The following is a 22059-nucleotide window of genomic DNA, read 5'->3' as shown; positions in this document are numbered from 1 at the left end:
CCAAAAAAGATAAACAGTGAGAATGTGCAGAGCCTGGTCTTAAAAACCAATGCAAGAAAAGTGTAGAGAGAGGAAAGCGATGAGTTGCAAGCACTCATCCACTTGGAAATACCATCATATTTTTGTTCACCCTCCTCTGGAATCTGGGCTATTTATGAAAAACAAATTACTGAGACTAAATTAAATCCATGGGACAAAGGGATAACATCCAGTTAATTCAAATACAGTTTCATCTGCAATGACAGGCACTCACTCATGCTGTTTTTCATTTTTCCAGAAAGCACTCCTCCCTCTTTATCCACTGACTCCCTACCTGGACAGGTAGATTTCCTGCCTAGTTGCTGTGCAATATTAATTTCCTCACAGAGAGAGACTAAAGTGATACCTGAACATCCACTTCCATAGCCTTGGTCAGTGGTATTTGGATCAGCTTCAGCCCAAAGTAGTGTGCTGCCTTGTCAAAGGCTGCATGGGCACTCACTGGGACCAGCCTGGAAAAGGAACAGATGAAATGAATGTAACATTTGCTGTCTCCCATCTTGAGTGACAGTGGCTGAACAGCCCTAATTAACCCTGTTTTTTGAGGCCTCATATCATTATCAGAGCCTTAAATGTTAGAGAGGGAAGAAAAGAACCACCAGTGTTTTGTTTCTTTTTATGTTTTCTCCTCAAAGCAATTAACCAGAGAAATATTTTCCATGCACCATCTAGAAAAGAGGCAGCACATTAGAAACAGCAAATCCTCTATTAGCAGTGTAATGATTAGCACAATTCCCCCTTTGAGCTCCAACCAGCCCAACTCCAGCCTCAGAGCTGGCTAAGAAGAAAGCTAAGCCTTCTTTGATCTGAATAAATCAAACCCCTTGAATACTTCAAAGGGGCTGACAATCTGAGCAGGCTGTCTAGAGCAGCAGACAGGTATTGCCAAAATACAGCTGCTCAGCACAGCCCCCAACAACATCGGTGCCCCCCGGGCTGCTTTAAAGCTTCCTGTGCTTTGGAACTCTCCTTTCCACACAGGTTTTTCTCTCCTCCAGACAGAGATGGACAAGGAATAGGTGGCAATGAGCTATGAAATTAAGGATTATTGAGGACCAGCACCATCTCGGCTCAAGGGGACAGTAAATCCCACAAGTCACCAAAGGAAGAAGCTGTGGTGGCAGCACTCACATTTCTGGCTGTTTGATGCCTCTCTCATAAGCCAGGTCTCTGTATGCCTTGCAGGCCATCAGGATGCTCTCAGTCCCCCCAGATGTCATCTGTCACCAGAAGAGAAGCAAACAAGGAAAAATAACAATGGGTGTTGCAGGAGGGAAAAGCAGAAAGGGGGTGTAGGCACAGCATCTCTTGGCTCTGCTTCAGAGGTGCATGAGACAACTCGGGGTTTAAAGGGCAGCAGAAATCACTGAACAGCACAGGGCAGCTTTCTGACACTCAGCTTGAAAATACACATTTAGACGCTGAATATTTAAATGGGATGGGGGAAAGGGAAAACAAACAAACAGTATAGCATTCCAGAGCCCAAGAGGAGGGGATCACATTGCACAGTCACCTCACCTCACAAAACTATTCCCACTTAAACTCTTGATTACCTGAGGACTGTTTATCTGCATTACAGATTAATTATGCCACGCACATGGAAACAATGAAGTTGGTTCTGTGCTGAGTCAGCAAAGTCCAGCAGGGTTTATTAGGTCTGGAGCAGTGCCATGCCAAGGCATGGAGTCACTTCAGGGTTGGCACCACCCCTGAGCTCCAAAACCTTCCCAGAACCTGGAATGCTGCAGGACTTGGAGCTCTCACCCACCTCCTCTCTGCTGAGACCAGCAGTACGCCTGCTGTACACCAGAGCTGCCAAGCCCTCAGGGACACAAGAAATTTTACACCAGGAGGAATTTGTGCACTCCTCTCCTCAGCCAGTCCCTCAGCACCCACACCACCCACTAACCCTGGGTCTGCATCAGGAGGTGGAAGAGAGAAAGACACACACAGCTTTACTACTGCATACTTGAACTCAAGAGTTGGTGCAAATATACAAATTAAACTCTTTACAGGGAGGAGTTCCTCAAGTGAGAGGTCTCTTGTAGTCAGCTTTTATGAGTTCTGGCATGCAGGGGTACAACCTTCCCCAGTAAAATTTTAACCTGGGAAAATGTGAGGTTGGTTTGTCAAGCAGCCTGCACGACTGACTGGGTGAGCCATAACCTGAGGATATGTGGTAGCTGGGACACTTACACAGAGGTTCAGGGAAATGAGGAATCAAAATCTACTTATACTGCTTATGGGGAACTAATTTAGCTCTTCAGACCTGCTGAACCAACTGCAACTTCCCCTTTTTACCTCTTCCCCCACAAAAGTAAACATAAAAAGGACCCAATCCCATTGGTATGCCTTATGACATCTCTAAGTTTGGGTTTTCCTTTGTTTTTTCCCTGCTGACACAGCTGCAAACCCTGAAAATGCCAAGAAGTGTGACTGTGTGACAATGACTAAACATGAGGTACAGATATAAGGAACAAAGTTCACAGCTTGCCAGGATTTGTTCCTAACACAATCCAAGCCAGCAGCACCTGCTGCCACAGGCAGTGTGGAAGCAACTGTCACACCACAGAAAATTCCTGCTTTTTGGGGGATGTTTAAAAGCAACAGCTGTCAGAGATAAAACCTAACAGAGCTTCACACTGGATAAAGACATTGCTGCATTAACTGTGGAGCAAATGGATGGCAGCAGGAACACCATGTTTAAAGGGTTTTATGGGCTGTGCCACTCAGTTCTCAATGTCCTTTACTAAAACATCAGTCAGGTTGTGATTACCTTTGGGGGGAAAAAAAAAAATCCAGCTAGTGATAGACTGCCTTCCTACTGGGTGGGAGAAGAGGAATGGGATTATTGCATACTTGTGCCTATCCTTGCAACACTGCTTAGGGTAATGATTGTGAAAACCTTGCTAGGAAGGACGTGGGGATCTTGGGATTCATGTTACTGAACACCAGGCCTGCTCCTTGTTGGGCAGCATTCCCTATGCTCACCTAGATAATCTGCTCTTGAAATAGCAGCCTCTGTACAGTCTTATTCCCATTTCAATCCAAACACCTTGCATTCATATGTGACAAGCCTTTCCTCAAAGTCTGGCTTTATCTCCTGCATGGAATGCTGAGCCACACACAGTTTGTGGTAGGTCAGAGTCAACACTTGTCAGCAATCTGTCACATGCAGGGTAAGGAGGAGATCTAGGATTCTTCTCCCAGACAACCACACAAAGCTTGTTCAGACAGCTGAAAATCCACCCAAAAAGCCAAATTTCAGCCAGCTCAGCTTCCTAAATTGGCCCACAGTCAGCATATCATGAGTGTCCACCAAAGAGAAGTGCCCGAGTCTGGAGCAGCACCTTTAGCCCAGCACAGCTCCAACAGCAAAACCCTCTTGGTCCACATGGATTATACCTGTGGATGGAGCCTGCTCCTCTACAGGAAGCTTTGTCAGCTCGGCCACTGACAGCAAACTCGTTCTGCTGCAGCCTGAATCACTGTCACAGGATGCAAGTTCCCCAGTGCCTGCGGCGCCGGCGCCCGGCCAGGGCGCGGTGATTCAGCACCGCCCAGGGCTCACACGCATTCTTCTCTCCCCTCAATCAAAGTCACAGGCTCGGGCCACGCCATGGGGAAAAGGGGCTGGAAGCAGGAATTGTTTTAAACAGCTCTGCAACTCTGCACTAGCTTCAAAGGCCAGGAAAAACGTGGGGGGAAAGGGAAAGTAAACAGACGTTTTGTGTTCTTGATTTGTTGTTTTGCAAATGGGAGGAGAGAGAGCACAGGGGATAAATATCCCTCCTGCTTTCCAAACTCACTGTATCACTTCCATTGCTTCCCTCCCTCTAAATCCCAGTGCTCTGGAACCTCAACATTACAACAGCAATAAGAGATATGGTCTCTATTCCATTATTCCTTTGGGCTGGAATATTCCACTGTCAAACTTTCAGACATTAAAGAACCACTTGGGTTTGTGATGAAGTTTTGCTCCATTTTCACCTGAAGAAATATGCCCATTCAGACCCTGGAGACAAAGATGACCAAGAGTTTCACTAAGCTGAACCACCCCATGAATTAAAAACAAAAAAGCAAACTACAATTTATTTCTAGGGCAACAGTAAAAGAAAAAAAAAAAAAAAACCAAAAAAAAAACCCACACCACAATCCACTGCATGGTCATAATGTTGTGGTAGCCTCCCATAAAACCCCTGGAAACCTGCAGGTTGTGCAGGTTGTAAATTCCACAACTTGTGTCTCTCAAGGTGATGTTCTCATCACTACAGATAAAAACTGACAGATCTGCACAGTTTAAGCCCCCCTCAAGACACATCACTCACATCTCCCTGCTTCAAAAGTGCAGCCAAAGTTTGGAAGCCACAGAATTGGGGAGAAGAGAGAAAATAGGTTTCTACAGGAGGTTTAGGCTTGCATCTGGTGATTTTGCCTTCTCTCTTCTGTCTTCAGCTGTAGAATAGGTGGAAGAAGAATTCAGAGATCCACATCAAATACTCACAGTCACCCACAGAATTTTTCCTTACACTTCAAAGCTGCCCTTTCTCTTCAAAGTTCAAAAAGCTACTTAAAAAAATATTGCAGCGTGCATAAAAGTGGTGATTTCTCCCCAAATTACAGGGGAGATCCACACAACCAACACTGCAAAACAAAGCACCTTGTGAACATGAGCATATCAGACAAGAACAAACTCCCCTGCTCCTCTTCTATGTGCTGAGCTTAATTAGTCCTTCCAAATCATTGCAAGAACACGATTAGAATTTTCCAGGTGCCTAAACTCACCAATTCCTGTTTCTTTGCTCTTGCATAACACAATTAAAGTAAGAACAATAGTAGTAATTAGTGAGAAATATAAAGCATCCATCCACTGCTGAAAATTTTACTTGTAAAACTGCTTAAAAATTTGAAACCTCTCTCAGAGCAATTTAAGGCAAAGGCATGTCTGAACCCCCTCAAACCACCAGGGCATTGTTAGAGCTTTTATGTCCATGTCAACAAAGGAGGATTACAGCCCACATGGCTCAGCTAAAGGCAACTCCTGTAAATAATGAAAGCTGCTCATCCAATTTAACATTCAGAAATGTAAAAAAGACAGATTTCATCCTAGCATTTATGAAACACACCAAAGGCCTTTAAAGAGGAAGCTCCCCAGAGATGCTGCTGAGGGAGGTGTCCACATGACACAGGGCAGGACCACACAGAGATCCCAGGCTGCTGAAAACCTTGGGAAGAGCATGGATGTGTCATTGGGCTGCTTTTCCCAGACTGAGCAGCAGAATATTACTCCCACAAAGTGCTGCTCTGCAATGTGCTATGGAAATCAGAGCACAAAGGAAGTGAAACCACCTCACAGACAGAAACTTTTTGGTGCTTTCCACGCAGCACAGACACAGACACCTTCTCAATTAGTTCCATGTGCCTTCAGGAACCACCACCAACACCAACAATTGGCCAAGCAGTCCCTGCTGCTTAAATCAGGTTAGTAAATCCAGTGGACAGGGGTCTGGCACTGCAACACTCTGCCTCTCAGAGGTGGCAGTGAGGAAGTTCAGGGAGAAAAAAACAGTTGATCTAAATTTCAACACTGCAAAAGTTGAATTGAGCAAACTATTCTCAGCAGAATGAGCCAACAGCCCCTCTTGAACAGATTGAAGATAACTCAGAGCACTGCACCTTTAGCATTAAGACCTCTCTGCTTCACCAGTTACAGAAGTGTAATTGCAGCACTGAGCAACCAGCTGCAGCAGGGCCTTCTCAATACAGAAAGCAAATCATCAGATTGAAAAAATGCTATTTTTAATTGAGTTTGTAACTGTCCAAGCCAGAAATTATTCTACAATGTTAACTCAGTGCTGGGGAGAAGGAAAGAAAATAAGAGAAGTCTTTGAGCCCTACTACTTAAAAAACATGTGACCTCCATATACCCACCCATATCTCTCCATCAGTGATCAGCAACTCTGGCCACTTCACAGTCAGGAAGAGCAGTGGGAAGAAGACAAAAAGTCCACTGGAAACACTCATTCAGACATGATAATTACAGGGATGCAATTAATCTTCCATTTCTGGCTGCTCTACTTCCCAGCCCTCCCCTTTTCCTGCAAATGGGGCTGTGTTTAAGCAGCTAGGCCAGAATTCCACAGCAGGCTGTGCACTTCCCCCTTTGCTTTGTGGCACCATCCTTGGCAGAAGGAGGAGGACAGAAGGAAAAGCAGGACTCTCTAGAGTATATTTGTGCAGGTCTCACTTTGGCTGCAGCAGTTTTATACCTGTTCTGACCCTCTCTTAGGCAATTCCACTTTTCCATTTCAGTGGGAGAGCACCCAGGGCCAAGGTTGACACTTTCACGTGGTGTTTTATGTAACATAACCTGCAGGTCCCTGGTGCAGGCTTCAGCAAGCAAAGCTCCCCAAGCAGCCATCAGAGGCACACAGCTCTCTGCCTGCTGGATCAGCTGATGTCCCAGCTGCTGATAGGAACGAGTTCCAACAGCTTCATGCCCCACTCCAGGGATAATCTCCTCAATGTTCTCAGCACTGCAAGACAGGGAGGAGTTGAGCTGAGGTGAAATGGTTTTCATAAGCAAAGAGGCACGTTCCTCCTCTAAACTTGAAGGGGGTACAAGAAAGAAAAGTGGTGGTACTGAGAAGAAAAGTCAGGTCAGAGGGTATCACCTCCTCCTCTCAAAGGCAATCACATCTTGCACTCCCACAGAGTTGATATCATCCTCAATCCTACTGGGAGTCTGATCCCAACTACACCTTCTACAAAGCTACTCCACAGGCAAGCCTCCAGCTGACAGGGAAAGCTCACTCAAGGCCAGCTCAGCTCATAAGCTCGTGTCAACACTGCCTTCCAACACTGAAAGCATCACTTTAAGAACACACATTTGGACTCTTGTTGGAAGTTTTATCAAGGCTGTAAAACTGGTTTGCACTGGAAGGCCACAGGAGCCTGGAAACACAGCTTTCCAGCTGGACAGCTGACAATCCATGCCATGCCTGCTTGTTGGTGAGTAGCCAGCCAGCCAGCTGGCCTTGCCCTCGAGCTCAGCAATCTGGCAGGCTCACAGATTTCCAGCTCAGAGACTAAAACCGAGGGCAGCTTCTCAGAGTGACACTTCTCTGTTCACAATTCCTCACTGCCATCCAGCCAGGCTGCATTACAGCAGTTCTCTTTGCCAACTGTCATCAAGCCTGTGTCACTTTAGAGTGGAGAAAAAAAAGCTGAAGTAAACGGTCTTGTTTAGAGAACTTGTTTCTCTGAGTGAAATTCTCTCTCATAAAGCTTCACCAAGAAGAGGAATTAAGCAACTTCCACATAGCTGGCATGGAATACACCAGAATGAACTTACCCTCATGGTCATCTGGAGAGCACAAGGTGCATTTGTATTTATCAAAGTCAAAAATACCCAAAATGTTCAGGAGGCAAAGACAGGCTACTTACAGCACCACAAGAGTTGGGGCCCCCGTGGAAGAGCGTACAGGCCATCCTCACTACTTCTGCTTCCATCTTCCTCAGACCAGGGAATATATCTGGGTGGAGAGGATTACTCCAGGCAAACTCTTCATACACCTTCAGAAAACACAGAGAGAAAGTTAGACATGCAGATGAGGTTTTGAGAACTTTCCATGTGCACTGTAGAAGCAAATTAGCTGCATTTTACAGTAAGAATATTACAGGACTTAACTGCTCCTGCAAGCAAATGCCACAAGCTGGGAAGCTGAGGAGTAAAATAAAGAAAAAGAAATATTTTCCTAAGGCATTCAGACCTCTGGAGTGACTACAGCACAGCAATCTCTTGGTATAAGAAGAGATCTAATAATTTTGCTGGTTTTGAAGAGCACAAGATACATCCTGCAATTCCTTTACACAAATCAGGCAAAAAATTACTGTGTAGAACTTGTTCTCAAGTTTACTATTAGGAGGGGGTCCTGAAGCAGGCAGTAAAGCACAAATGCCCACTCACACCACAATAAAAGTGGCTGTGAAAACCAGTATTTCTGCTCTTTCCACAACTGTGGACTCACAGGCTACAAGGCTGGAACAGGTCAGTCCCAACCTCCTGCAGTCCAGATCAAAAAGCAACTGCAGGGATGTTAAATAAAATACAGCAAAACAAACCAGTGAACAATCAGCACAAACAAAGGGAATGTTTCCACAAAGTGATCCAAGCTGAGGCCCCTCCAGAAAGGCTGCTCTGAGCTTTGTTTCTCCAAAAGTGGCACAGAAAATGTCAACATGAGGAAGAAAACAGCAACAGCAGCCACCAAACAGAGCCTATTACAGCTGCTACAAAAGCTGTTCCCAGGAGCAAGAGGGCCAGACTTCCCTTTCTAACAAAACAACCTTGGAAGGAGATGTACTTGAAAACAAACCTTGAGGCTTTTAGGTTATTTTGCAGCCTTCTCAGAGGGAGAAGTTCCTGAGCAGGTAAACAGACCTCACAAAACTCCACTGAAGCGTGCCAGTGCTCCATTGTCTAAGATTTAGACCACACAGCCACGCCAAAAAACACTTCCTAAAGCTTCTCTTATGCTCAAACCAAGAGGAGTTTAGTTTGGCTCAGTGGGAGTTGTTCCAGTACCAGTCTCCAGCTCACTTGTAATTACTAATTACTTTCTCACCCAAAAGAGCACCTCATCTGATTAGATCCCAGTTATCTCTAGGAGGTGTTTCCACAGGGACAGTTACATGGCCAGAGTTACACTGCCCACTAATTCCCCTTCCCAGACTTCAGTTTTGGATCCTCCCAATTTATTCTGGGATGCTGGAACAGCCCTGAGGGGTTTCTGGTCACCCTGAAGATGCAAAGTTTGCCTGCTTGCACTTTACCTTCACCAGCAGGTGGGTGAGTTTCTCTTCACCACTGTACACAGTCCCAGAGACTTTCCCATCCTGCCAGCGTACATCCCCTGGAAGAGAGGGAAGAGCACACTGCTCACAAACACAGCCATTCCCAGCCAGGGTGGAAAAGCACATGGAAAACCCCCTCAGCTCCACAGAGACTCAGCTTTTGAGGTTTTCCTGAGTTTTGTGGCCCAGGGACAGCTGTATGTGAAGCTGAGCCCCTGGCACTGTGTGGACTTAGCAAGCAGCAAGTAAATGATGACTAAAGAGTCAGCACATAACCAACATGTAGCTGGAGCAAGCAGTTATATTAATAAATAATCCACTTAATCCCCAGCAGTCTCCCCAAACTGCTGTTCAACCAACTGGACACTAAATTAAAGCCACTTTCAAAGAGCACCCACCACCACTGTAAGCTGAGGAGAGATGGAAAAGCCAGGTTTGTACTGCTAAAATCCACAATGCTGGCACATCAATTAAATTTTACCTCAGCTGGTACTTCCAGGCAACTTCCAAAGGGGAGCTGGGGGCAGGGGAGGCAGAAACAGGGGAGACTTTAGAGAAAAAAAAATCCAGTGAAGGAGGGAAACAATAAATTAAGAGAACACACAGATAGAAGCAACATTAGCAATAGAGAGCAGTAGAAAAGAAGGAAGTTGTTCCAGGACACTCAATCATGAAATTGTTTCTGAATTTGGAGCAGATGCACTGTTCTAGCAGAAAATGCAAGGCTTTTCTCAAATCTGGGATAGGACCATGGCAGTCATGTCTTCTCCTCTGGACAGGAAATCACCCAAATTTGCTCATTAGGAATAAATAACAGGCACACAAATCAGAGGGAACATTTTTATATAAGAGAGGCAACTCAAATTAAGTGTCAGACACTGCTTGTGTGGACTTGAGCCAGGAGAACATCATCATCACTCTTCCTAAAAAGGCTTTTTCAAGGCACAAACTATTGTCTCTCTTAATTGAGGTGACAGTCTTGGAAATCCCCTAACAATCCTACTTGGAAGTTGCTTTTTTTGATTGTGACTATTTTCTGAGGCTTTACATTTCTGGTAAAAGTCAAGCATCAAGGCAGCTGCTCAGAAATGCAATCCAAAAAGAGAATTTCCTCCATATCTCTCCTGTCCTCAGCTGTCCCATCTCTCCATCAGCCTAGAATTCTTGTGGAAGAAATGGAATTTCAGTGTAAATACCTGAATGCAGCATTAGAACTCATGAATCTTAGTCACATCCAGAAGAAAAAACAGACAAAAATTTGCAAGGGGAAAGCATGAGCAAAAATCACTGGGACTCATTTTAGAGAGGAAATGTCATGTTTGGTGTCTGCTGCACTACAGACTCACCTTTTGAGCTGTACTCTTTCATCTTCTGCAGCACTTCAGGCTGGCTCATGCCTTGTTCTGGCAGTGCTTTGATATAATCCTTTTCATCTTTCAGGAAGGATAAACTGGAAGTGACATCATTCAAGGCTTCATCAATCTTCTTTTGAATCTAAAAGGAAAGAAAAAAAGCCTATCAAACAATGGCACTGGTCAGATTCTGAATAATTGTTGAGTGTGTGCAGGACAGGACCTGCTGCCTACATCTGTGATGTTGATGGAACAGAAAGAACTGTTCTGCTGGGAGCTCTGACCCCTTTCCTTAGTGCTTGAGAAAATACAACTCAAGGAAAAAACCTGAATTTTTATCCAGCAAACCTTTTCAAGTCACAGTTTTTAAATCTAGAGGTTTTCAGATGCATTTGGACTTGGCCTCCTCTACCACCACACACAAGGTTTAGAAACTCATGAAAACAGAAAAACAAAGAAATCTCCACCACAGGCACAGTTCAGAGATTTCTTTCTTCCCAACCACACCCTGCACTCAGGAAATCCCAGACTTCTCACAACACATTCCAAAGTAAAGATTCTTCTTCCAGGCAACACAGGTGTTGGGATATTGACTTTTGGACATTGGAATGCCTCAAAGTCAAGGCCTCTTGTGTGCACCTGATAAGTTATCAGGTATCCACCTGCCAAAGAGCAGAAAGAGGACACAGATGCTACTCAGGTTAGGAGGTGAAAGCTGGGGCACTTAACAGGCCAGGGAGGGGATTTAACCCCTTCCAGAGAGATGTGGAAGAAATTGGAGAACTCCTTCTGCCTCCACAGCAAAAGAAAAAAAAATTCCTCTGTGCTACTCTCTTTGGAGAAATTTGCCTGGAACAGCTCTGACCTCTGGAATCAATGTGCAAATACACCAACACAGCAAGCAGCAGGAAATGCAATCAAGTGTGATACCATCGTTTATGAGGTAAAATAAACCCAGCTGTGCATTTCTTCATCCTGGGTAGTTAACATGCTAAAACATGCTGACAGTTGTGGTTTCAAGTTTTTATGGAAAAAAACCAAAAACGAAACACCCCACACCAGCTTCCAAATGCTACAGTTAGTGTGCCATTTTAATGATTACACAAAGTGCTGATATGCTTCTGCTAACTTTTGCTAATAGTTATCTAAACCCTGAACTAATCATGGCCAGTTGGTTGATTAAAATAAACACCCTTCCACAACACCCAAGAAACCCTTGTCTCACATTTCACACTGCTTCAGAAGAACAACTCCAGTTCAATCCTATCTCCTCTTCAAGAATTAAAAATCATTTTCTTAAAATCTAACAATGAGGAAACGTTACTGGAGAATTCACTCATTCCTGGTTAATATAAATAGCTCAAAAGTTATAAAGAGGTGGAAGCCCCTTCTTATGGGAGTGACACTGGCAAAATGATTGCATAGAAATCATATGTGTCATTAAAGCAGGAGGCAGCAGAAGCTCATCCCAGATCTGAACCCTGGGTCATTAGGATCCCAGTGACATGACAACAAAAATGCACAGAACTGTGTATTCTCCAAGAGAGCTGAAACAAGGACCTGGAATAACCCTGTAAGTACTTGTTCAAATACTTACTAGAGCCCCAACAAATGGCATTTTTCTCAGCAGTTTAAAGAACTGTTTTTTAGTTCGGGATGTCAAACCTGAAAGACAAAAGGCAGAAAGGAACCTAAGAAAAAAAAAAAAAAACCCCATAAAACAAAAACTTCTGATGCAGCTCATGATCCAGGCTCAGCCTTGCTGATCCAAGCTGAAATAACACAGTGACCCAGGGGACATGGTGAGACAGATGAAGGAATCCAAGAGCAAGGTTCTCAGGGATGGACCATGCCATGGAAACATCTGGACTGCAGAACAGCAGCCACATACACAAATCAGTTAGTTGTTTCTTACTTACATGGGAATTCACACCCACATGTGGAATTTTACAGGGAAAAGAGGGATTTCAGGGTTTGTTAAAGGTCAAAAATTATTATCATTTTCTGCCTCTGCAAACCAGAATAGTTACTTGAAAACAAAACCATTGAGCAGTGTGAAACAGGCTCCCAGACCAAAGGATGCTTGTGACAATGTCAGTCACAAAACAACATGGATTTGCCCCTTTTGGTACACTGGGAGGTGACTCAGGGAAAGGAGATGGACAGAGGCAAGAGCAGAAATTCCACCACAGCACAAAGACTCAAATGAGAGAAGCCACTGATGACAAGCACTGGGAAACTCCTCAGGTTCTAAAGGCAGGAATGAAATCAGGATGACACAGATGCTTTATAGCCACCAAAAATGCCTTCCCAGTCCTACCTGCACCCCAACAGTTACAGAAAAAAAAAAAAAAAACTAAACAAAGTTCACAAATCAACCATTTTAAGACTTAGCATTTTTATTTACACTTCATATATATAATTTAAAAAGCTACCAAGCACACTAATTGGCACATTCTGTGGTAAATACTTGTTAGTGCCCTGATAATATAATTTCCATTGCACATCTCAGTGTGCACACTTGTTTCATTAATAACTTTTACAGTGAGAAAAGACTGCAAACTCTTGAAAAATTCTGACCATCTAATCAGATCTTCTAAGAGCTAGTCCCTACCTAAACAAAATACATTGTACAAAAACTAGCTGGGAAGGTAACTGTCCTGAACAAAAGTTTCATACCAATTTGCTCTTTACAGACATTCCCACTGTTCTCAAAAGAGAAAAGAGAAAGGCTGCTTGAGAAACAGAGACACAGAAGGAGACATCAAGTTAAAAACTTGGCTGTTTTTCCAGAGTGCAACCCTGAGGCCACCATAGGACCAGAGAAAACTGCAGGTTCTGCAGAATTCAGCTCCACTGAAGAGCTGCCAGTATCAGAAACCACTCAAAACAGGAAGATACTCCGGAAATTTAAAAAAAAAAAAAATATTACAAGAAGAAAATATCCTCACACTATCACATGCAATTGTCTTGAACGTTCTGAGGATGAAATGTGCTCTCAACATGAAATCAAGACAACATCTCCTCCCCCAGCAGGAAGAGAAACAACCAAGAGTTATCCAGACACTCTGTAGCAGTGACTAAGCTCACAGGAACCCAGCTCTCCATGAATCTCCCCAGGGTTTGGACAAGAGGAGGGTGTCGAGACAAGCAAATGGTTTAGCCAAAGGAAAAAGGGAGACCAGGAAAAGGGAAGGAGACAGAAGCACATTCCATGCACCCTCTGACAGAATGGGGGAGCTTCATTTACCACACAGGCTTGACTTTAATTCAGAAGAGAGTTTGGTAAATATTAGGTGGCAACAGAGTCTGTTTTAACAAGTGTTTGGCCTTGTTCCACCCTCTTTCCTTCCACTGCCCAGCAACAACTCGGGGCCACCTCCCCTCCCTGCAAAGGTCAGAAAATCCCCCATGCCAAATACTCACTCTCAGGCTGGCACAGGAAGCCATGCAGCCACACACTTGCAAGTGTGGAAGAAACTGACAACCCAATGACCTGCCAGGGTTCAAGTCCATCACACCAGGCGTTCACAATGCTTGTCACTTTCTCCCAGTACATCTGGAGGATTTCCTTGTAGGGGATAAGGGCATCCTGTGCAAAGGAAAACCAGGATATTGAGGAAAGTGCAAATGGAAACAAGCAGGTCATCAAAATGCCAACTGTTGATTAAAAAGGTGCTTTCTGGTATGCAGACCCCATGGTTTCCTTAATTCCTACAAACACAACAGGCAGGAGATTGTTTTGATTCACTTCCACTCGATAAAATACACACCTTGAGACTTCAAATACTGAGAGAGAAGCACCAAGAGCAGATGAGCAATGTGAGATCCCAAATCTTACCATTGCCCAAGAGGAGCAACTGTGCTAAGAATTTTTTTCCAAGGAATTCTCAGGTGCTGAGTGAAGGTACCACCAAAACAGGTCCATGAAGTACCTCGGGCTGGAATTTTCAATGAAGATGGAAGCACTCAGCAAGTCCTTAATTTAAAGATCTAATTAGCATGTTACACACCAAGGGGGGATGGGAGAGGAAAACACTGCTGCTGCCAAAATAACCCCCAGAAAATGGTGATGCAAGCACAATTACAATGTCAAAGCAGGAATTACAGTCGGGACACAGCCCAAGCTCCTAATCAATAGCTTCAAACCAGATGCTCTTCAAAAGCATCAGAACAGGGTGAGGAAAACTGGATATGCACAGGAGAAAAAGGACATTTCCCCTTAAACAGGGATCTTCCATCCAATCCTCTGGGAAAAGCTTTCTAGAGATTAGAAGAATAAGCAAGAACAGAATCCTCTTCCAAATGCCTCTTCCCTTTTGGGGAACTGGACCAGCCCAGTTCTGCCCAGTTTTACTGGAGAGATCTCCAGCACTGGAGAGCTTCACCCTCCAAAAAACAGGGAAAGAAAGTACATGGGGCCTTTCAAAAGATTGAAAGGAACAAATCCTTGATTCCTGTGCTGTTGGACTTCAGGTAGGAATAGAGCAGTTTTTCAACAAATTGCTGAATTAAAAACTGCTAAAGCTTTGCTTCTCAGGACACCCCACAGGACTCACTTCTGGGTCAGGCCAACAACAAAAGCAGCATTTAATTAATTTTTTCTTAGGGGGTCATTCCAATACAACTGGAAATGCTACTAACAGTCAAAAAAACAGACAAGGTTTTCCAAATAATCAAAGGAGGAAGCTTTTGTTACCAGAAGGCAACACTATTAAATACTCACTATTTTGGAAAAGCAGTAAAATGCATGTAACACGGCAGAGTTTGAAAGTATTTAAGCAACCCAAACATAAATTCCAGCAGAATTAAAAGCGTTTACCCTTAGCAGAGGAGAGTTTTCACCCATGTCACAGCACAGGCTAAAGGGACACGGACTGAATCGAGCAAAAGCAGGCAAGCTCAGCTCTGAGAAGGAAAATTAGCACCTATTTACTTGGCAAAGGGCGATTTAAAAATACATCAGAGCCACTTCAGCCTCCACAAACCGCTGCAATTAGGCAATGTCCCAGCTAATGAACGGCCCGTCCTCCAAGCCACTCACCACAAAGCCGATCCAACCCCAGAATTAAAGGGAAGAGCCACCTTTCCCAGCTAACCAGAGGTGGTGCTTAAGTTTCAGCGAGTTTGCACAATCTTCAGTGGCAAATCCCTGGAAATGAGCGTTTAACCAGCAAGAATGACTTTGGTTCTTTGCCTAGGGTGAAATGGCCAGAAAATGCTGCAGCATCTAACATAAAGTGGGCTGTGCTTTTTTCTTTTTTTTTTTTTATTTCCTGAAGATGGAGGACACTGTAAGCTCTGAATCAAAATGGAACATGACCTTCTTGACAAAAGTCAATGGCCAGGTCAAAATAAATAAAACTGGCAAGAGATTGACCTCTGGACAGAAGGTCTCAGCTGTCTGCACATTTTCTTGTCAGTGAAACCCTTGAGAACTGGCACACAGGAACTCAGCAGTATATCCAAGTTTTGAACAAATGACAGAAGATTTTCATTATGTTCAATCTTAACAGAATTTCTTCCCCTTTCTTGCTTTAAAAAAACCCAACGTGAAATCCATCCACAAGTGTTACAGCTTGACCAGGTAAAGTTTTCTCTGCATTTCTCACTTTCCTTCTTCACTCATTTCATACTTAGATGAGTTTGAAGGATGAGGTTGATCCATTTAGGAGGATATTAAAAACTGGGATTAAAAAACCCAGTGAAAATTGGCACAGAAGATGAGTTAGCAGTAATTTACAATTTCTCAGCTCCCTGGCTATCCCTGGCTCAGTTTTTCCCAAATGCTCCTTTCCCTGAAAGTATCCATCAAGACATGAGAGACCTTAACTTTCTGAATTATCCACTTATTCCCACAGAAACCTGAGGCCATTTAGAAGGTTGCAATCGAATGTTTTTATTATACCCAGGAACATGCCGGGTTAAAATTTTCATGTAGGACAATAACCTGCTTATTTGTGAAGGCATCAAAAAATAAAGGTTCTCCTTCCCATTAGAAAAGAGTAGATAAGCTGTTTTTATTTCCGTAAGAGAACCTTCCCCATACAAAAGCTTCACAGGCCACAGGATTATTTCAGAAGCAGTTTAAAAACTTGATTTATGAGCACAATAAAGAGCAGGGAGAAAAAAAAATAACTCTACTGGAGGATTTGTTTTTAATTCTCAGAGCAGTAAGACAGACCCAGGTATCAGATAAAATTCTAATTGCTATCATTAGGACTTGCAGTGCTCATTTGTACTGATATTAATGCACTCAGCTACCTAAGCAGTTTACATATTGAATTCTTAGCTGCACAGATTAGGAATACATCCTTAGTACTTTATTTCTAAAAGCCATTAGCTGGCTGAGCTGGTTCCAGGGATAGCACTTAGGCCACTACAAAAGAGCACAAATTAACTGCGGTAATGCCTTTCTGTCCCAGATGATAGAAAACGGAGGGGGGAGGAATGCCAAAGCTAATGAGAGCACATTTTGCAGTTTTGCCAGAACAGCATTTCCCCAGCTGTGAGTTTTAGGAAGAAAAAAAGCTTAAAAGAAAGAGAGCGAGAGAGAGTGAGAGAGCGAGAGAGAGAGAGAGAGAGAGAGAGAAAAGGCAATAAACTGGAGAAGCTCAGACTTTTGTTACAAGTGCCTTCTGTTTCCGTGGAAATTGAAACACTGTCCGAATTTACCTGTGGGAAAAACGGGAAGAAAGATTCTGCCAGCTGAATCTTCCTTCCTCTAAAAGAACATTTAAAGTGGGTTTAAAATGGGGCCACAGAATAAAAGTAGCTTTTAAAGGCAAGTTTATGTAATGCAATACCATGAGGCTGACTGTGCAAGGAAGAAGTGCTAAGATCAAAGAATGACAGAAAGGCTTAGGCTGGAAAATGCCCTAAAGACCAGCTTGTTCCAAACAAGGGACACTTTAAAGGGATGCTTTCTATCCCACTATCCCAGGCTGCTCCAAGCTCTGTCCAGCCTGGCCTGGGACACTTCCAGGGATGGAGCAGCCATGGATTCTCTGGGCATGCTGTGCCAGGGCCTCCCCACCCTCATAGGGAAGAATTTCACTCTGTCAGTTGATACCACATCCTCATCCTTCACCTGCATCCACACATATTCCCAACTAGGGACCCTCTGACCATTTCCCCACACTCTGCCACCAGGATCCCTGATGTCCCCAGAGCTGAGGCAGGAGGTGGCTGTCACACAGTAAATCCATGGCTCCAAACACGGGTTAGGTCAGCTCCGATTACGGGAGCACGGGAACACCGGTAGTGCCACTGCAATTAAGGCTCCTGCTCCAACACAACGAGTTCTCCTGAGGAGAAGCTTCCTGAATCACAGCCAGCAAGGACACGGCAGCCTGGCTCATTTATTCTGCTCCTAAACAGGAGGAAGACTCCAATTAGCCCTGCCTTTGCTGACACCTCACTGCCTGCACGTGCTCTGGCCACAACAGGCACATCTGACCGGAGTAACCAGCGCTGGACTCGCAGCCGAATTCCTCCCCGAGAATGGGAATGGGATTGAGCAACACCAGCCCGGCCTCCTCAGAGCGCTGCCTGTGCCTGCGGTGCTCTGACTCGCAGCCCAGCAATGACTCTGCTCCTCCGGCCCTCCCTGCCAGCCCCAGCCTGACAAATACCTTTGCATAAGCAGCAGGCAGGGAATATTTGTTAGTCAGCTCCTGATTACAGCTCCAGGTTCAGACCACGTGCTGCCCCAGCCTGACCAAAGGATGTGGGCAGACAGAGACACACCGGATGTGTGATCTCTCAGAAATCAAAAATCACCAATTTTTGGGTGTATGGGCTGAAGTGAAACTAAAAACACATTATCATCTTACCACAGCTCCCCAATACCACCAGTTTTGTCTGCATTGCATTTATTTTCACCACCATTTTGTATTTTTCCAGAATGACAGCAACTTGGGGAGGGTGGTGTTTGCCACGTATGGTGTCTGCAAAATGAACGTATACATACTGTACCACCAACCCTGAGAGTTCAAGAGGAGTGGCTAAACAATGGCTAATTATAGCTTCAGCACAAAAACAAACAAGGCAGCAAGTCACAGTAAGAGCAGCAGCATTCCAGCTTCCACTGGGGAGACAGAATGCAAAACCACCAAAACAAAATGGGAAAAGACTGATTGGAGGCTCACAAAAGGTATGATTTTACAGGAGCCCAAAGGACTCCTAAAACCAAGTTCAAATTTCATTGAACCCAAAACACACACAAGGTGTCATGCTGACTTTGCTCGCTTAGGTAAACCAATTTACAAAAGTTTCTGCAAACATCTAGGCACACTCCAGGCAGCACAGAGACAGGATCCAACCTCGTGGATCTCTGTGGGTCACCAGAATGTGCAAGGAAACCTTCTCTGCTGACACCACAATAATCAGGGTTAAAGAAGCGCCCAGCTCCCTGCATGCTGGGGCTCATCTGGACATATTTCATTCCTCACTAGGCCCCTCTCAGCCTCAGATCCCTGCATGCCTTCCAGAGAATAAAATGGGCATTTCTTTGAAATATGTTGTGAGCACCTGGGTGCCACCACAGCACTCAGACACGAAGTCTTGGCAGGAGCTGTCTGGGAGCAGAGCCTGTCATGGCAATTGTTCTGGGAGCAGGCATCCATGAACAAAGGCAGCCCTGGCACAGCTTCCCAGCAGGGTTATGCAAGCCTGGGACAAAGCCCCCAGTATCAGCACTAACTGAATGCTGCTATTATACATTAAGGGCCCTGCTCTTGGGCAACTCTGACCATAGGGCAGAATCCTCAAAAATTATCTTATCAATACCAACATGTAAAACTCTTTGACCCCTGCATTATCTAGTCACAAGCCCTTTCTGATATGGCATGGATAAATTTTGATGAGCAAAGAGGGGCAAAGGAAACACTCAGAAAACAAAGAACTCTGAGTGACTTTTACATTCAAATTTCTAAGAAATACAAATATTTCTAATACAGAAAACCGTATCGCAATCACCACAGCAAATAGACCAGAACACCTGCTGTTACATCAATTGAAAGAATACTAAATTTCACTTCATGCTCTAAGGGCAGGACAAAGCATATACAAGGCCTGACAGAACTTGAAAGGGAATATCTTTCATTGTGTGGGATGCAAAGAACAGGAGCAATAAAATCACAGATTGATTTGTTTTGGAAGAGACCGTGAAGATCATCTCATTCCATCCCCCTGGACACCTTCCACTGTCCCAGGCTGCTCCAAGCCCTGTCTAACCTGCCCAGGGACACTTCCAGGGATCCAGGAGCAGCCACAGCTTCTCTGGGCACCCTGTGCCAGGGTCTGCCCACCCTCACAGGGAGAAATTATTTCCCAATATCTAATCTAAACCTAACATTCTGTCAGTCTGGAGCCATTCCCCCTCATCTCTTGTGAAGAGTCTCTCTCCACCTATCTCCAGATACTGGAGGCCACAATGAGGTCACCCCAAAGCCTCTCTTCTCCAGGCTGAACAATCCCACCTCTCCCAGCTGAGCTGCTCCATCCCTTTAATCGTCCTGTTGCCTCCTCCAGACTCACCCCAACAGCTCCAGGCCCCTCCCGTGTTGGGCCCCCCCAGGCAGGAGGCAGCAGATCAGACAGAGACATCTTTTTATTGGCCATTTGGAAAATGAGACAAGCAGAACCCCAAAATCCTTACTCAGGGGCTCTAGGGAATCTCTTTGAGCACAGGAGTCACAGCAAGGCTGTGATTGCTGCCACACCAGGCAAACTACACACAATAAATGCTGTGATTAGGTTTATCTTCACACCACCAAGCACTGCTGGAGAAATCCAAGGCAGGAAGTGAGTGAGGCACAACCTCAGCAGATCTTCAGACACAACTTCCAAGGGTAGGAAGAGAGTGGGGAACTCTGAGTGGGCTGTACATCAGCAAAACACGGAAAAAGAAAGATTTTACTCTGTCAAGGTAAGAAAAATCCCAGTGCTTCTTGCTGCCTTTTGCTAATGTCACAGGAAGGATGGCAGAGTGAAACCACAGTTCAGGAAAAACATTGTGTATCAGCGTGTCTCTAGAGGAAGCCTCATTCCCCGAGTACAAAGCCAACTTCCTAAGCTTTCCAGAAGCCAGGAACCCTGAGCAGTAGCTACTGTCTAATCTAGGGAATAAAAGAGCAGAACCTGAGCAGGTCTTTCAGGTGCAATAAGCAGCAATTTTCTCCACAAAGCTTTGGCACAGAAGGGACTAAGGTGAGAACAGCCTGACCCCAGCAGCCCCAGGACAATCTAGACCTTCCTCTGCACAGAAAGCAAAGTATTTGCCCAGTGCCAAATTTTGGCAGCTGAAAGCAGCCCCAACACAAGCTGTGCAGACTCCTGGTGCTGTCCCAGGCTATGCCAAAGCAAGAAGCAGCAGTAGCACTTGGATGCTTGGGAATGGAGTAACAAAGGAGTGGGACAAAGATAATGATGTTTCGTTTATCAGTCAGCAGCTGCGATTTCAATTTCCCTCACTGATAGGAAAAAAATAAAAATTAAAAAAAAGTCCCAAAGAATCAATCAAAACCTGCACCTCTTCCAGGTCTGAGGAATTGCAAAAGATTCGTGCCGTGCCAATGTGGGTTAGGGCAAGCTATACTGCAAACAATGCCAAAGTTTGCTTCTAGCTAAAATAATAACAGCCAATTAGCAAACAGCGTCTTTAAAAAGCAACAATCAATCAGCAAACACGAGTTCTGTGGGCCCGACCAGCACCTTCGCCAAAACCCTGAGGAAAACATCACTCTGCCCCACCCATGTGAAATAACCAGAGCCGGGCGACAACACCGCTGCTGATCTGCCCCGAAACTCGGTGATTGCGGGGAATAAGGGCAGGAATGCAGGAATAAGAGGCGGTTCAGGGGAAGGGTCCGGGGCTCGGAGAGGTGCTGACCGCCCACCCTCACACCCCGCCGGCGGCCGCGCTCGGCCCGCCATCCCCTGAGGGGATTCCCAGCCCGCGCCGGGCCTCGCTGCCTCACAGGCCTCACGCCTCCCTCTCCGCCTCACGCCGGCCTCGCACTCCGCGCTCACCATCGCTGCTCCCGCCGCTCTTGGGTTCCTTCCTCCCTTCTTTTTCTCCCTTCTCCTCCTCCTCCTCCGCCCGCTGCCCGCGGGGTCCCGGCGCGCCCGCGCCCCGCCCCGAGCTTTGCCCTTCCCGCTGGCCCCGCCCACGGGGCGTGGAGGCCACGCCCCCTCAGGCCGAGCGACGCCCCCTAGCGGCGAAGGAGAGGGCGGGAAAGCCGCGCTCCCCTCAGGGAGAGAAGGCGGGAGAGCAGCGCCCCCTAGCGGCCGAGGAAAGGGCGGGAAAGCCGCGCTCCCCTCAGGAAGAGGAGGCAGTAAAACCTTAAAGACAGGCGCGGTTTTTGTTAAAATACAAGAGAAACCCACCGCAAACAAACAAACGACAGCAGCAACAACAAGAAAACAGTTTGTAAGCTCGCCCTGGTTATTAATTATCATGGACTGGAGCCTCTCTGCTGTGGATGCAGCCTGGGAGAGCGGAGGGTGTTCTGGAGAAGAGAAGGCCTCAGGGAGGAGATAGACTTGGGACAAGGAGAAATTACTCCACACGACAGAGCACAGGTTAGAGGGGATTTTGTGAAGGAATTGTTCCCTCTGAGGGTGGGGAGAGCCCCCCTGGATCCCTGGAATGGCCAAGGCCAGGCTTGGAGTAACCTGGGATAGTGGAAGGTGTCCCTGCCATTGCAGGGGTGGGCAGAAGACAAGCCTTAAGGTCCATTCTAACCCAAATCATTCTGTGGTGTCTTTTGAGGAGAGTTTTTGTTCTGTGCAAAATATAAGGCAGAAA

At 45.5% G+C, this 22059-nt stretch overlaps 1 protein-coding gene across 1 annotated transcript in view; it reads right to left on the bottom strand.

Annotated features, from left to right (window-relative positions):
• Nucleotides 1–21429, bottom strand: part of SGPL1 (sphingosine-1-phosphate lyase 1) — a 28353-nt gene extending 6924 nt beyond the window's left edge. Inside the window, exons 1-8 of the mRNA XM_079313003.1 lie at nt 21282–21429; nt 13674–13839; nt 11845–11912; nt 10242–10389; nt 8875–8954; nt 7486–7614; nt 1171–1259; nt 386–491 (exon numbers count right to left, since the gene is read on the bottom strand). Of these exons, the coding sequence (XP_079169129.1) occupies nt 386–491; nt 1171–1259; nt 7486–7614; nt 8875–8954; nt 10242–10389; nt 11845–11912; nt 13674–13839; nt 21282–21284 (789 nt within the window). The 5' untranslated portion in view covers nt 21285–21429. The remainder of the gene's footprint in view (nt 1–385; nt 492–1170; nt 1260–7485; nt 7615–8874; nt 8955–10241; nt 10390–11844; nt 11913–13673; nt 13840–21281) is intronic.
• Between the last annotated feature and the right edge of the window lie 630 nt (nt 21430–22059).

This window comes from Erithacus rubecula (genome assembly GCF_903797595.1).
Source record: "Erithacus rubecula genome assembly, chromosome: 9".
Lineage (NCBI taxonomy): Eukaryota > Metazoa > Chordata > Aves > Passeriformes > Muscicapidae > Erithacus > Erithacus rubecula.
The sequence above is the reverse complement of the archived record's forward strand: the minus strand, read 5'-3'. Positions and strand labels throughout refer to the sequence as shown.